Source organism: Pempheris klunzingeri, chromosome 7 (assembly GCF_042242105.1).
Source record: "Pempheris klunzingeri isolate RE-2024b chromosome 7, fPemKlu1.hap1, whole genome shotgun sequence".
NCBI classification, from domain to species: Eukaryota; Metazoa; Chordata; class Actinopteri; order Acropomatiformes; family Pempheridae; genus Pempheris; species Pempheris klunzingeri.
The window spans coordinates 20,761,629-20,776,696 of NC_092018.1; the positions used below are offsets into that span (position 1 = coordinate 20,761,629).

At 39.8% G+C, this 15,068-nt stretch overlaps 1 protein-coding gene across 1 annotated transcript in view; it reads right to left on the reverse strand.

Moving 5' to 3' along the window:
- Window positions 1-8,742: 8,742 nt before the first annotated feature.
- The window catches only part of arid3c (AT rich interactive domain 3C (BRIGHT-like)), a 63,326-nt gene continuing 57,000 nt past the window's right edge, over window positions 8,743-15,068 (reverse strand). The window contains exons 5-8 of the mRNA XM_070834386.1: window positions 13,967-14,211; window positions 12,092-12,394; window positions 10,163-10,252; window positions 8,743-8,925 (exon numbers count right to left, since the gene is read on the reverse strand). Of these exons, the coding sequence (XP_070690487.1) occupies window positions 8,747-8,925; window positions 10,163-10,252; window positions 12,092-12,394; window positions 13,967-14,211 (817 nt within the window). The 3' untranslated portion in view covers window positions 8,743-8,746. The remainder of the gene's footprint in view (window positions 8,926-10,162; window positions 10,253-12,091; window positions 12,395-13,966; window positions 14,212-15,068) is intronic.

The following is a 15,068-nucleotide window of genomic DNA, read 5'->3' on the forward strand; positions in this document are numbered from 1 at the left end:
GTTGTAATTTGGATACTACATACACTGTACATGTCTACAGAGAAGGTGATCCGATTACTTTCTGACACAGCAGTTGCAGGACAGGACTCCATTGAAAAAGATTATGCTGATCTCCAAGTGCATCTTTCTCTACTCCCTTCCTGCTGTGTCAGTCTTTCTGGATGTATCATACTGTGCACAGGCCTCTCAACGTTTTTCTCTGTCTGCTCACAGCTCCATCCAACACCTTCACTGCAGACTGATGCTTCACCTTTTTTTATAGTAGTGTTATTGATTTGCACTGTGCTTGTCAGTGGTGCATAAAATTAACACTGTGTTATAGGGGCATGGATTTCTGTCAGCCCTTGACAAGATAAGCCATTATTGGACGACTGCTCCTAATTTGTTTTTGTTTATTCAGAGGTATAAAGTAACATTCAGCCAGCCCCAATAATAAGTCTATTACCTGCAAATCCTCGTTGTGCCATCAGTGGCCACTAATCTTTGCTGCTCCTAATTACATCAGGGTTCTCAGCCTTAATTAACCAATCTTTACCCCATTTTACCTCCTTAATGCTGCACTCAACTAGACTGCATTAGTTCAACTGCCTGCATTTGCTGAATAGGAGTTTCCTGTTCTCCACGTGTCACTTTTAGAGACAGCAAATGTTCTTACATCCTCTGAATTTTGTTTGAAAAATGCACACTATTCTTTTCTTTTTATTTTCTACAACTTACAATTTACAACTGAAAACAATTATGAAATCAAAAATGTTATAATCTCTCCATGTCTCAATACTTGAAGCTATCTGATATTCACATTGAGTCGACGTGTCAAACAATGACACCATGTTTAACTGCACTATTCTATCAAAAAGAAATATTCTGAATATCTTGTGCATTCATTCAGACACATTGCCTCCATACTCAGCCTGACAGAAACTCTAGTAGAAGTTGAAATTAAGTTCCGTGGATCTAGGTAAATGTCTGCAAAATGTTTGTACTGGCAGTCTGTTTTTTTTGGAAAACTGTGGTATTTGTACTAATACTGGTAGATAATGGAAGTAGAAACCACAGATTAGCCTCATAGCTAAAAGTGTGAGCATCACTGCATGAATGAGGTTGAATGTCCAATGTAGAATTTTCTTGACATTCCAAGCCCACTAGTATTTAGTCAAATGAGGGAGTGCCATCTCCATTTTCTTGGGGAGTTATAGCACTGCTTTTCCAACCCATGGGGGCTTGCTGCCCCAGATGAAAGAGGAAATGAGGTTGCTGAGATCAGAAAATGATGTATCCTGGGGAGGATGGAGATCTGCTGAAAAAAGATACACACATGTTTGTGAACCATCATTTTAACCAGCGCAGCAGGTCTGGCTGATCTTAACGTCTGCCTCCAGTTTTGAACACTTTTTGGGGCATAGATTTCAGGCGGAAATAGTTCGGGAACGTGTAAGGTTTTTGGTTGTTGTTTTTGGTCTTGTTGGGATTGAATTTATACCCTGGGGGGTCACATGCTGAATTGCAGATAGGGGGGATACTGGATTTGAGATGAGACAGTTTGAGTCCTAATCGTGACTTCAAATGTCTTTTCTTCACCTCTACCTCTGGTATGTTGAGGCCTTCAGTGTCAGAAGAATATTCAGAAGTCAACTGGTTTGGTAAAAAGAAGTGTACCCAACATAAACCCAGTCTGATCAGTGGGAAAAGGATCTCTGACTAGTCACAGTACTGTAATCACAAGAACAAGAATGGCACTGAAGTTAAAGAGTGATTTTATTTCTAAATACGCTACAAGTCAAATGGCAAAAACAGGAAAATCTCGTTCATCTCTTTTTTTTTGTACATTTTTAACCCCTGAGCACCACAATCCAGCATTCCAATTATACACTGGATTCATCCAAGATGAACAAAAGGGAAATAAAAGAAACATTTAAAGCTTCATACACAGCTAGTAAAGCGATTAGTGTCTAAAAACTACCAGCATAGCTTCGCTAAAATACAGTAAACAACATGTTATCTATTTACATAAGTCAATTACTTATTTTTCTGCATGCAGAGCTGCTGCTTTGTCTTTGCTTGTCTGCTCTGCTGTTGGGTATTACCTCAAAATCATGTGAGTGTGGTCACAGCTTGAAAAACTCTTTGGTGAAAAGAATGCCTGTAAAGCCATGCTGCCCCCTCACAGTCATCTGAAGGGTTGAGTGATTGGCAACGTTCAGCAGTATGTACAGGAGGAGGGGCTGAGGAAAGGGACAGTCATGAGGAATAGACTGTGCCGGCACTGCTTTTACAGACAGGGCTATCCTGTCAGAAGCATCTGGATCTATTGGCCCTGATCCCAGGGCATCACGATCTTGCATAACCATCTAATTGACATTTCAGTCACTCAGATTTTTTTCATTTGTTTTGGGGAGAATGTTGAAAATAACTCATCAGGTGGTGAGCAATCTCCATAGAAACTTTTAAGGTGGAAAAATGCAACCTGTTCTCATTCCCAGTTCATCAAATACCTCTGCTTTGTCAGTGCTCCAGCTGTCCTTTCACTCAAACAGTTCTCATTCTACGGTCGTCAGATACTGACATCCTTGGCATTGACCTTGCCGCAGGTGAAATGGACCTTTTTCATGGTAAGGTAAAGTACGCACTTGCGAGCAATTCTGAAATGTCACAGTTTTTTTTTGGTTTACACACCAAAACTACTTGGTTAGGTTTAGGAAAAGATGGTGGTTTGGGTTACAATAATTACATTAGTTAGTTACATAAGCTAAGTTTCACACAGGACATGAACCCTGGTTTCCTGAGTTACAGCTCAACAAACCACCCCAGTCTACCCCCTTTGCAGACTTTCTCACTCTTAATATTACAAATATTCCAAAACCAAAGGGGGGTGACAAAGTGGTAGTATTTGACAACGTTTCAAGAAGTACGGTCTGAAATATGACACCGGGCACATGGAAAGAAACAAAAAAAAAAACATGATTTACCCTGACAAGGAAAGATCTCTTCCATTAAAGATTCTGTAGTTGAGATTCAAAACTTTCAGAATTTATACAGCATCAAATGACTATCTGCCATGTAAAGCTATAGTAGAGTTATGGCAACCTCAGTGGAGAATTCGTTGTTGTAATCCAAGCATTCAATGATGAACCTAGGGGAAAATGAGCTGAAAAAGCCAGCAGCTGTGTATATAACAAATGAAAATGAATAAGAGACCGTCGGGGGGGAGGGGCTCACATTTGATTTGGTCTGACATGCTGAGATATCATCTAGAACCTTTTCAGTCAATACATATAATAATAACCTACATCAAATCTTTCTCCTTTACTGACTGACTAATGGACGCCTTGCTCTGTTGAAATAAACCATGTTTTACTGTTACTTTACACCTGCCTGGTATAGTGTGTTTTTTCACCTGAAGTGTCTCCATGAAGATTGCCTTCCACCCAATGAGTTTGTATTGAGATCAATGTTGGGGGCCTCTGAGTGACTGAAATGTCGGGTTTTCTGATCCAGGAGCATGAGACATACTCTGATGATCCTGGATCGAGGCTATTCTTGATAATAAATTCATCAATCACAAATGGTTGTTGGGTGACTGGACCGAAGACAACCCTCCAGAATCTGGACATCAGCCATGCTACACTCACATGGAAGTGTGTAATAGAGTTGTGCAGTGGGAGAAGCAACGAGTCCTGCAAGTGTTTACATGCTCTGTTTTCTCCTGTACAATTTAATGATCCTTTCTTGATGCTATGGCCATTATTGGGAGTTTGGTCAACTTTCATTGCCGACAGTTTGGTATGACAGATGGATGTAAAGGCCTTGATACCCTTGGGTCATTGCTGTGGAGAAGAATACAGTCAAAGGTACAAATTCAACAAGGTCTTTTTCCATTAAACTACAAAATGTCCTTTGTCATTGTCTGCCAAAATGACACATTCATTTTCTTCTTACCCCTCATGCCCCAATTGATGGGGGGCATTTTGCATTCAAAAACTGATATAAATGACAATTACAAAATAGAAAGGTTATGGAACAAAAGTTTATGCGATCATGGCTAAAACAAAAAGCCGAAGTTGACTGGTGCCACATGCTTTTTTACCCCTCGCTTAAAGGTTTTGCAGTTCTACTTCTGCCTTTGCCTCTGGGAGGCGTGTATGTTTCACGGCCATGAGAGGTTCTGTTTAGGTCCACGTAAAAACTTAAGGTAAAAAAAGGTAGTTTAAGGCAACTGACAAATGATCAATACAATAAAAGAATTCAGGTGTCAGTTCAGTTTCTGAATTCAACGCCTCGTCGAAGTTTCATCTCTAGTTTTACATTCCCTTAGCAATAGATGCAACATAATTCATTTTAACACTTGGATGTTTCATATTGAAAAGCACCTTAGGAGTTGTGGATGACATCTCTCCCTCATGTTTAGACTTTTTATCAAAGAAAGTTATACTTTTTTTGTACTGTTGTTCAACCAGCAGCATTTCATGTCCATACAAGCCTCGAAGAAATGAGTCACCTAATATTGTCTATGAGAAAATGAATTGGACTTTAACTGAATGACAAAAAACTTCTCCCACAGCTCAATTAAGTGTGTATAAATTAGTGTGTGTATGCTTCTGAGACATATAATAAGAATAATTGTATCTGTCTGATAAGAATTCCAGACAATGGCACCACCACGGCTGAAACAATGCTTCAGATTTTCCAGATTATGGAGGTCTGTCTAGTCCAGCTGCTTTGAGCAAAAGCACTCATATCCATTATATTGAGCTGATATCATTGATTCAGTGTTCAAGGATGCAAGACCAGGTTTGAGGAAGAGATTTGTTTGTTAGACTTTTGCCGCATCTACCTGCAGAACTGTCTGATTGCTATAGAGCACATTTCAAGTAAACACAAAAATTATAAAGCACAACCACCTTCAACAGCTCAACTGACAGCTACAAAGTCAGCTCATCTCATTGGCTGAGGATTGTCCTCTGCTGCACAATTGTGTTTGTACAATTTCAACATCACCATCTATACATACAGTCACAGAATATATTATTAGCTTTATCACCAGTAATCAGCCTGGAGCATTACACTGTCATCATAAAACTAAACTAGTCAAAGAATTTGAAAGACCTGTGAACAATCTGCATGGGAAACCCTGCACAGTGAGGAAGACAGCAACTCCAAAAAAGCACACAAGTATTAGAGCTTTATCAGTAGAGAAGCTGCAAACGTTCATCCCCTGGGGAGCATAAATGTGCTCGGTAAATGAATGTTAACCTGCCTGTTGATATGTTTTGTACAAGTTGAAATTTTGGCCAGATTTTGTTACTAAAGTCTACGTTGGGAGATCAGCAAAGTCTCTCAGAATTAAAAACCCACGGGATGCCAGGGTTTTTTAGCAGTGTGTTCTCACATGTCTGTGTGTACCTGTGTGTTCCCATACTGAAGATTGTCGGATATACTGAAACAAAAGCGCCTTCTTCAAACCTCATTTACATGGTTTGCACACAACTGGTGTTGCTAAATACTAAAGAACAAACCTTTAGAGTTTTAGCATGATTCTTGTTGCATTTCCAATATAGCAAGTTACATCTCAGTTGTGTGGACTAAGCAAAATTGAAAATGCTGAAAAATAGTATAGTAGATCATTCCTGATTACAGCCCAACCTACGGTGAATTTTTGAAGTTGATACTGATGTCAGTGTTTGAGAAAAATGCTTATTTACACCACAATATAAAAGAATTCAGTATTTAAGACCTTTTATGATCAGTGATCTTGTTGTTTTCAAATCAAACTTCATTTAGGGCGAGAAAACAAAAAAACGGACTGACTGACACCATCGCCATCCTCCGGCCCCACAGCTGTCAGGACAACATCTATGTTTGCCGCTCATGTTACAAGCTGCTGTCTTCTTCTTTATGTCCACGTTTTCATGCAGATTGGGTTTGTTTTGAAGCGTCTGTACTGCATCTCACAAAAGGCTGTTTTGTTGTGCCGGCACAACACCCAACATAAAAAGCACTTTAAATATGTTGCTTAATTCTCTAGTATAATCTATTGTTTTATCTTTGACTGAAAAGCATTTTGTGTTCACACAAATACATGAATATGAAATACCATGAATACACTGGCAATTAAGTTTGTGGACATGCTTATTGGCACAGTCTATAACAAATGAGGTAGATGTGTGTCAATAAAATATTCCCTTCTTTGGTATAATCATACAAAATATGAACAAAGACAATAAATCCAGTGATCTGGTGAAGTAAAACATTGATTTTCAAGTGACTGTACAATAAAAATAAAAGAAAAATATGAGGTATATCTTGTATTCATACTTTACTATGACAATATACAGGTAGATTGGTGAGGTAACTGCATTCAAGATTACTATTCAGGGTTTGCAAATAAAATGGTGGCGCTGAATGCAACCTTTGTAGGGCTGAATATAAAACATAATAAATAAAATCTGCAATTAAATGCTTTGACAGACCGGATGAAAAACCCATATGTCTTCAAACTGGTTCCCATTCCCTTCACAATATAGATTTTTTTTTTTAATATCATTATGATAGCAGAGAAAAAAAGAAAGAGAGAAATGAAAGAGGAAGAAGCTCTGATGTTAAACACAAGTGCATTACTAAAACAAGAAACCTGCATTCTATTCACAATATAAAACTATCGCGTGACTGATTTCCTACATATTATATATCTTTCAATGTCTTTGTATGTCCTGCTCTCGCCTCCTCTATCACCTGCTGCCTACAGGCTGAAGTGCTCTACTCTTTCCTGTCCTGTGCTCTGTCGCCCACATCTCCCCACCAACATCTCATCAGCTTTGTGCTTCTGTCTTGCTATGCTAACAAATGGTGCTGATATTTGCTACATGGTCCTGACTTTAGTCAATTTGCGTTGCAGAAGATTTCTTCAAAAAACAATGCAATCTCATGTTACAGAACTACCATACTCGGCCTCAGCAGAGATTTTGTAAGTATTTCTGACCACAACCAGTGGAGCAATGATGTTGATTGCAATATTTACCCTAATGAATGAGGAAAGCATTGAACCAGAACAACGTTTGTCATCACATCAATTGAAGATGTCACCGTGTGCTCAAGCTTTTGAAAATGCTCTTTTCTTGTCATCACAAGAAAGTTAGAATGTGATTTTGACTAAATAATAATAATAATAATAATAATAATAATAATAATAATAATAATAAAACATTCTATGATTACAACAATGAGCTGTTGTGATCAGGCATATCGCATGTCAAAATTAAGCAAGATTTTATTTTGTGATCACAGCAAAAGAAAACCTAGGAAAAAAAGCCCTCAGCAGCCCTGCCTGTTAAAAGGTTCTAAATGATGGAATACTCTCAACACATATTTCAACTCCAAGACACGGGATTTAGCAACTGGTCTCCTTATAGTTGTTGAAAATACATCTGAAGGCTGGATTACTAACTGGGTTACGACTGCCCCCAGGGTACCAAGACCCTAAAGGGCCCCAGGTTATATATGTGGCAACTACTGACATTTTTGGTGCATTTCCCCCCAGTTTTGAGATTCTGTCTTCTAGACAGACACAACATGAAGATGTAGCTTTAACACATATTTGTGCTGATATTATGCTAACAAGATCCTTAAGCAAATCTGTTTAATTAAATTATTACAAACGGACATTACAGCAAACCTGGGAAAATCTGGGACTCTGGGCTGAATTTGTTGGGTGACAATATGACGGACAGTCATTTCTGCTCTGGCGCCCTATAACAGATTAATAGCATACCTGATTATATACCTATGTATAGTATTAGTATACAATATGGGACTGGAACACAGAGTCTGTTTTACCTTTAACCTTTGCTTAGTTCCATTGGCCTTCTGGCTGGCTAGTTAGTTAACAATTTAAAAAAAACGACTGCTGATTTATTGTGGAGTGAACTGACTGAGAGAGGAGACCTGGGCTGACATGTCAGTTTACTATGTCAGAAAACTACACTTGAACGAAATCCACATATCAGACTCGTTTTTCACCTCTAATGTTACTGAATGGATAAACAGACACATCTCATACATCTCTTTAGTCTTGTTGTTGGCTATATGTTGAGGCATTAAGAACTGTCCGGTGGAATCTGATATAGTTGAGAGATTACGTCACAAGTCTCTGATGAAACCACACTGTTAGGCTGTCTGGAAAGCCTCTCTACAGAATACATCATTCCCACCTCAGATGTGCTTTTTCTGTTTCTATTCTTGCGATAATCTTTGCCCATTGGTTCTAAACATCACTGTAAATGCTGGATGTGTTAAACCGACACAGATGTGTTTTCTTCTTTGGTATCAGCTGTAAGCAGTGAATTTCTGCGAAATGGTTCTGAAACGGTGCACAAGAGGGAGTCTTCATTTGGCTTCATCCAGGTCGCACCCTGAGGTGATGGGCGACCATACTTTTGAACTGTTCCGCTTTGAACAGATGTCTTTGAGGATGTGAAAGACAACGGTAACACATAAAGGTTAATGTCCTCAAAACACAATTCAGCAAGGAGGAGCAGGGATAAGGGGTCAGGCAAATCTCTTGCCAAAGTATTTAGTCTGGAAATACAAGTTTGCTGCTTGTCAGCCTATTGTTAGGTGATCTATGAGGAATCTGACAGAGTGGATTCAAAAACAACTGAAGGTTATATCTCCAACTGCTTTGTGTCTTTGAGAGGAGAATGGACCTCCTCCCGGGTGGGGTGGGAAGAGGAGGTGAGGAGGGATAGGAAACTCAAGGGGAGGAGTTTCTGTGCCCATGGAGTGAGGAAGAGGAGGAGGAGGAGGAAGAGGTGGAGGAGCAGGAGGGCTGGAAGTGTGCGGGGCTGGTCTTTCCCTGAGTCTGACAGTTGCTGTGCCTTCCACGGTGTCCAGTCATTGCTGCTATGGCCGACTGCCGAGCAAACAGGACGCCTGTGGGCCAAACATAAAGTCTGAGTCACTCTCAAACTCTACACTGTCCTGGCATCAGTTCTTAAAAACAATTTGTAATTCAAGAGCAACCCAACACCTTATTCTAAGTTCAACACGACCCTCGCATATTAAAAAAACTCCTGTGGTCACCTCTGACAGCCACTGATATCCATCTCACTTTTAATCAGTACAGCTCTCTGCATCAGCAGTACAACATTTTGCATGTCATACACATATAATGTGACCTTATTATTGTTAACAGACGTCTTTTGAAATTACGAATCTAATAAGAACTACATCTGTAAGTATGGATCCATAAATTCTGGCTGACCTCCACAGTCTGGATCTCCACTGTCAATAACAGCCAAGAACAATGAAAGAGACGTTGCCATTTACATTACAGTGTACTTTAGAGGTGTGGAAGACAACAAGGCAACAATTGTTTTTACTGCGTTTTTAATTATTGTTTTAATTTTTAATTTTAATTACTGGATTTGCTCTGGAAAAAGAAATAGAAGAATACGCAAATCATATGTGCTATTAAGTATATACCAACATTTGAACTGTTTCGATAGAACAAGCTTTTCCCATTAGTCTCCCAAGTATGTGCAGTATATTAAAACCAGTAAATGACTTCTGCACCTTTCAACTGAAGTAATTTAAGGCTTTTTAAGGACAGTCAACAGTCACATACAGACCCAAACATAAAGACAGATTAAGGAGGATGTCAGCTTGTGTGAGTTGGACCAGTCAACACTCTGGTTACTGAACACTGGCTCTTAGGGAGAGAGAGGGCGCTCGGATATGATGCGACAGCCACCAGGCTTGTACCCTGACATAAATGGCCTATGTTAATGCAGAGAGGCAGTAATTACCACAAGGCACAAGCTACTTCCATTTAGACACATGCACACACGCACACACGCACACGCACACACACACGCACACACACACACACGCACACACACACACACACACACACACACACACACACACACACACACACACACACACACACTGTGTGCAGACATATAAGACAATAAGCCCCATCGACCTCAAATCCACAGGCCCAATTTTGAGATATTTAACTTTTTTAACTCTATTGGACTGCCACTTCATTACGATGGATTTTATAGCAAAGACATCAAATTGCGTAGAGGACTAAGCACCAGGGTGCTGCTATAACTTATTGAATTTCCTGCCTGCAATTACATCAGCAAACGGCCCCTCTATTTACCTGTGTAGACAACTCCATTTATTTCTATTGACATGTTGATGCTGCTAATGCCGTTGGTAGACAGGTTCAATGCAGTCTCTTGTCTATCATCTGTCAAGAGAGGAGGCAGAGAACGAGAGAGAGAAAAACTCAATATGAGCATTTAGAAAGGGAACAGAAGAAGCAAGAGGAGTGCTCCGGTGGAGTATTGGTGATAATTCAGAGAGTGACAGGATAAGGAGAGCTATATTAAAGAGTTCTGGGGAGAAAGAACTGTCAAGATGTTACAGCCATTTGTACATGTCAGCTATAGATGAATCCTATAGCAGCACACAGATGGAAAACCTGTGAAAATAAATGGAACTGGTTCTGAAATAACAGAAATGTCTTAAGAAAGTTGACCAACAGTACACACACAGAGTAATCTCAGTGAGCTGCTGTGATATTAACCATCTGTAAACACAAATTTATCTGTCTAAGTGCATCTAGGTGGAGACAAATAATAGTGTTTGGATATAATCTTTAAATGACAGTGTTTATATGTGAGGGCCAGAGCCAGGCGACCAGTGTGGGAATTAACCTGAGAAAGATTCTCACTCATTTTTCCATCACATATCAAGTGCAAAGCCTGCTATTATGACTAATACGAGAGAGGCAGTGATGCAGACAGAAATGATATCACACTTGAGCAGATAGGCTCCTTATTCTTCCTTTAGACTCTATCATTAAGTCACATGTGACTTATGGCTTGTCATGAGCCATGCTGGCTACAGCCAAAGCCCAGCAAGATGGACATTTTTACTCATGACGAGCTGGATTCTGCCTGCGGTCAAGAAGAACTATTTCTTCATAACAACTACAGAGTTGAGCTTCAAATTACACATGTCATATGAATGAACTATGTGCACATTAGTGATTCAGGCGTTACACATCTCAAACAGTCTCTCTGGCGGGGCCATGAGCTGTTTTTGATGCATCCCTCCTGCAGGAGACACACTGTCTTTTAAGTCTGATAGGAGGCAGCTAACAAACTCAACACAACAGTAGCTGATTTTAAATTATACCTTGAAATCAGGCCTACACTCATGTGTTTCAACAAACACTGAATACGTATATTTCATCCTAGACATCACTGTTATATTAGATACACATCTTACGGGGAAGTTTTCAGTGAGTTACAATTATGAAAGGAGGCAGGCACTGTTATAGATTTGAACAAATCTCATGAGAAGACCAAAACCAACATGTTGTAGTGTATGGCGCGTATCTCAATTCTGACTTCCTGTCTGTGGCTCTCAACTCCAAGACATTGGTTCCTACTGAAGGAATACATTTTTAAAAACCCTCAAATCTAATATCTGATGCTGCTCATGTGGGGATTCTTGAATCCTTAATGTTGAATTCCTGAATCGTTGGGTCTCTCTCTAATTAAAGAGTTTGGTCTAGACCTGCTCTTTATGGAAAGCGTCTTGAGATAACGCTCTTGTGAAGTGGCGCTATATAAATAAAGATTGATTGAAATATATAGTTTCACTTCTAAAAATGGTTCTGGAATTTCCTAAAACATCTACTTAGTGTACTTGCAATCAAATTCTACTCATTTGTTGAGTACTTTTCAGCTTTGGACTAATTCATAGATGAAGTAGTGAGTATTAGCAGGCACGCACACAAAAGGACTCCAAATGTGGTAAATGTCCAGTGTTGCTCATTGCTTTTGTTTTAATAGCTTTTGGACAACAATGAGGCTTTATGCACAGAGGAAGAAGATATGTTAGGCTGTGATACACACACAGTACTTGTTAATAGATACATTCACTGCTGGTTTTGCTCCTTCAGGAGATTTGTTAGTAATGAATTTGTAGGAATAAACTTGAACTTGATGCAGCCCCAGAGAACACAGGGTGAAATTTAAACTTCACACAGATGAGTGTATTCAAGTGAGTGTCTCACCTCTATTATTGAGTTTGATGTTGAGGGGCAGCTGGGTGGCCATTGCCAGCAGGTTCTGCTGCAGGGCATGCTGCATGATCCTCTGTTGTTCTTCCGCCACCAGCATAATCTTCTTCTCGGGTGGTTCCCCGCTCTCCAGCTTCTCTCTGAGCTGCTCCAGGGCTGCCACCTGGACAGCCGCCGCTGCCTGAGCGGCTGCCTGAGCGGCTGCTGCCTGGGCGGCCATGGCTGTTACACGATGGCCGCTTGGTGACATAGGGATGGCCACCCGGTTAGGCAGGCAGCTGGCCATCATAGGCTCCTCTGGAGACAACAAGACTATTAAGAGGCGATAACCATCTCTATACATGTCTGGATGCTTATACATGTCTAAAGTCATGAAAATAGGCTGCATGTGACAGCTCCTGACATCTGTGCATAAAGTATAAAGTAGATAATACTCTGTGGATAAGCACTCAGGGCGAGTGTGGCTCAGTGGTAAAGTGGGTCGGTCACTAATTGGAACATTCATTTCCTTCCGGTCTGTATGCACCCCTTGAAATGAACCCCAAATTGCTCCCTGTGCTGTGCTTCACTTGTGAATGAATGTATAAATGGTTAATCTCCCTCTGATGAGCAGGTTGGGTTACAGCGCTGTGAGTGGTTGACAGACTAGAGATGCACAACACAAGTCCAGTCAATTTGCTGTCAAATTTGTAAACTGATTGAAATAATTGATCTTATCCATTTATGATATTAACTACATCAATAGCATTGAAATAACTTTGGACATAGCAGGTAGTAGTCTCCATGGCATGGTTCACAGTTCACTTATGTCCTTGAGGACTTGTAATCTAAGAGCTCCCATGCTCTTTGCTGTACATTTGTGTGTCTCGGAAATTGCCGTGCTGATATGAGGAAGTCCTGCAAGATGTTTCCTCTTTGGGGGAATGACCATATTGACGGCACGTTGCATGAGTATGAATGGACAGAAATGTGCCACTATTGTGAAATGTTTCTGACATGGGAACATACTGACTTCTTCTTAAGTGGCCGGGTAATCGTGCAACAATTTCTCAAAAAAGATGTAGTGATCTGTGTAATATATCATGTGCAATCTTTTTTTTGACAAAGTATTCATAAGGAGGAAATGCATCATCAGGATCTGGACTGCTGATTGCATCATGAGCAAAATCAACTATAATCCCTTACCACTGGACTATATTTCAGCCGATCAACTGCATGCCTGTGTGCCAGATTTTTGTTTGAAAAAAGTTACACTTGTAATACAAACCCCACAAAAAAGGATTGGGTTTGCACACATATTAAAATGACATGTTTTCATACTTTCCCCTGGCAGCCATACCAGTTATACATTATCTTTCATATGCCATGAATTCTAAAATAAACGATTAAAAATTGGCAAATAATGGCACATTTAATTCGGTACAATGCACACTCACACAGAATTATTCTATTAGTTTACCAACAGACTGTCAATACTTAAGTTTATCTTTATAAAAAGATATTCATACACTAATTATTCTGCTGATGTTTCACATTAAAGCAGCAGGAAAAGGAAGCACAACATTAAAGGCTTTTAATGTGAAACATTAAAGTGTAGATAGATTGTGGCTTAACTATGAGAAGTAGAATCAGATGCAAGTAATTAATCTGTCAAAATGGATATTTGTGTCAAAAAGAGAAAGTGGTTGCAGCGCAGTGGTGACTATGTGCTGTGGAAATAGACATTTTACTGAAAACAACACTTCAACATGGAGGAAGTGATACAGCAGGAACAAATCAGAAAACGTGAATCCTTCTTGCTAAAATATGATGAAATGTACTTCTCAGGTTTTATTTTGTCATATCTTAAAATCTTGTGTCTTGTGTTACCTTTCTTGATCACAGGCACCTGGGTAATATGGCCACTGTTGTGAGTGGGCATAGACAGGTGGGACATCTGCATCTTTGGTGAGGACAGGAGGGAGGGGGTGCTCACTGGTGAGTAGCTGAAGATGGCGGAGCCGTAGCTCTGCCGACGGCCTTCGCGCCGGTTGCTGTCGATAGCTGCCTGAAGCTCACCGGGGGAGCTCAGTCCCCGCTTTTCACATTCATACGGATAGAGGTACTTCATATACCTGCAGGGAAGAAGAAGAATGCAACGATTTACTCTTATGCTTTTTGGCAGTATGTCACTTTGTCACATGTTGTCGATCAATCATCAATCAATTGTTTTTTTGCAGGGTGAAAAAAGGAAAAAAAAGTGACAAAAATGAAAAGGTTTATTCATTTAGTGAGTTTTGTTGTGTAATTGTTTTAGTTTCAAGCATTGAGCACAATGTACAAATAATAATAAATGCTCTATCTCACATAGATCCTCTGTCCTCATCCCCCAGAACCGCAGGACTTCAAGCAGTATGACAGCAGCATGCCATATCTTCCATGTCGCTTTTGACAACAGTTTTTATGGATGCAATTGGTGCCTTTACTTAACCAGTAACTTAAAGTTGGCTCCCCACTGTGCTAACTTCTTAAATGTCATGTAAATGAGAAAAAACACTTTCTGTAATTGGAGTAAAGAATTCTGATTTTCCAGCTACATTTCTCCTTGACAGTTATCGCTGCTATTTACAAAACATAACATAAGTTTCTAATCGCCTATTTTATGATAAAAGACTGCAGATAAGGAGAGTATCAGTGGAATGGGAGGATGAATGGAGATATTATTATACAGAGCCGTGCATCCTTGCATTTAAAATTATTTTACCCAAATTCCAAACTAAAACTAACATAAAAAATCTCTAGATGTCTGAATAAGTTTGTTTCACCTGCTGACCATCTGAGTATTTGTTAAGCTCAGACGCATTTGCGTTATGTGAAAAAGCCCGTCCTCCTGTCACTGTGTATTCAGTTTTCTCTGAAACACTCAAACACCAAAATAAGGACGGCGGAGGGTGAGAATCCTGATGACTGACATGATGCATGTATACATAGA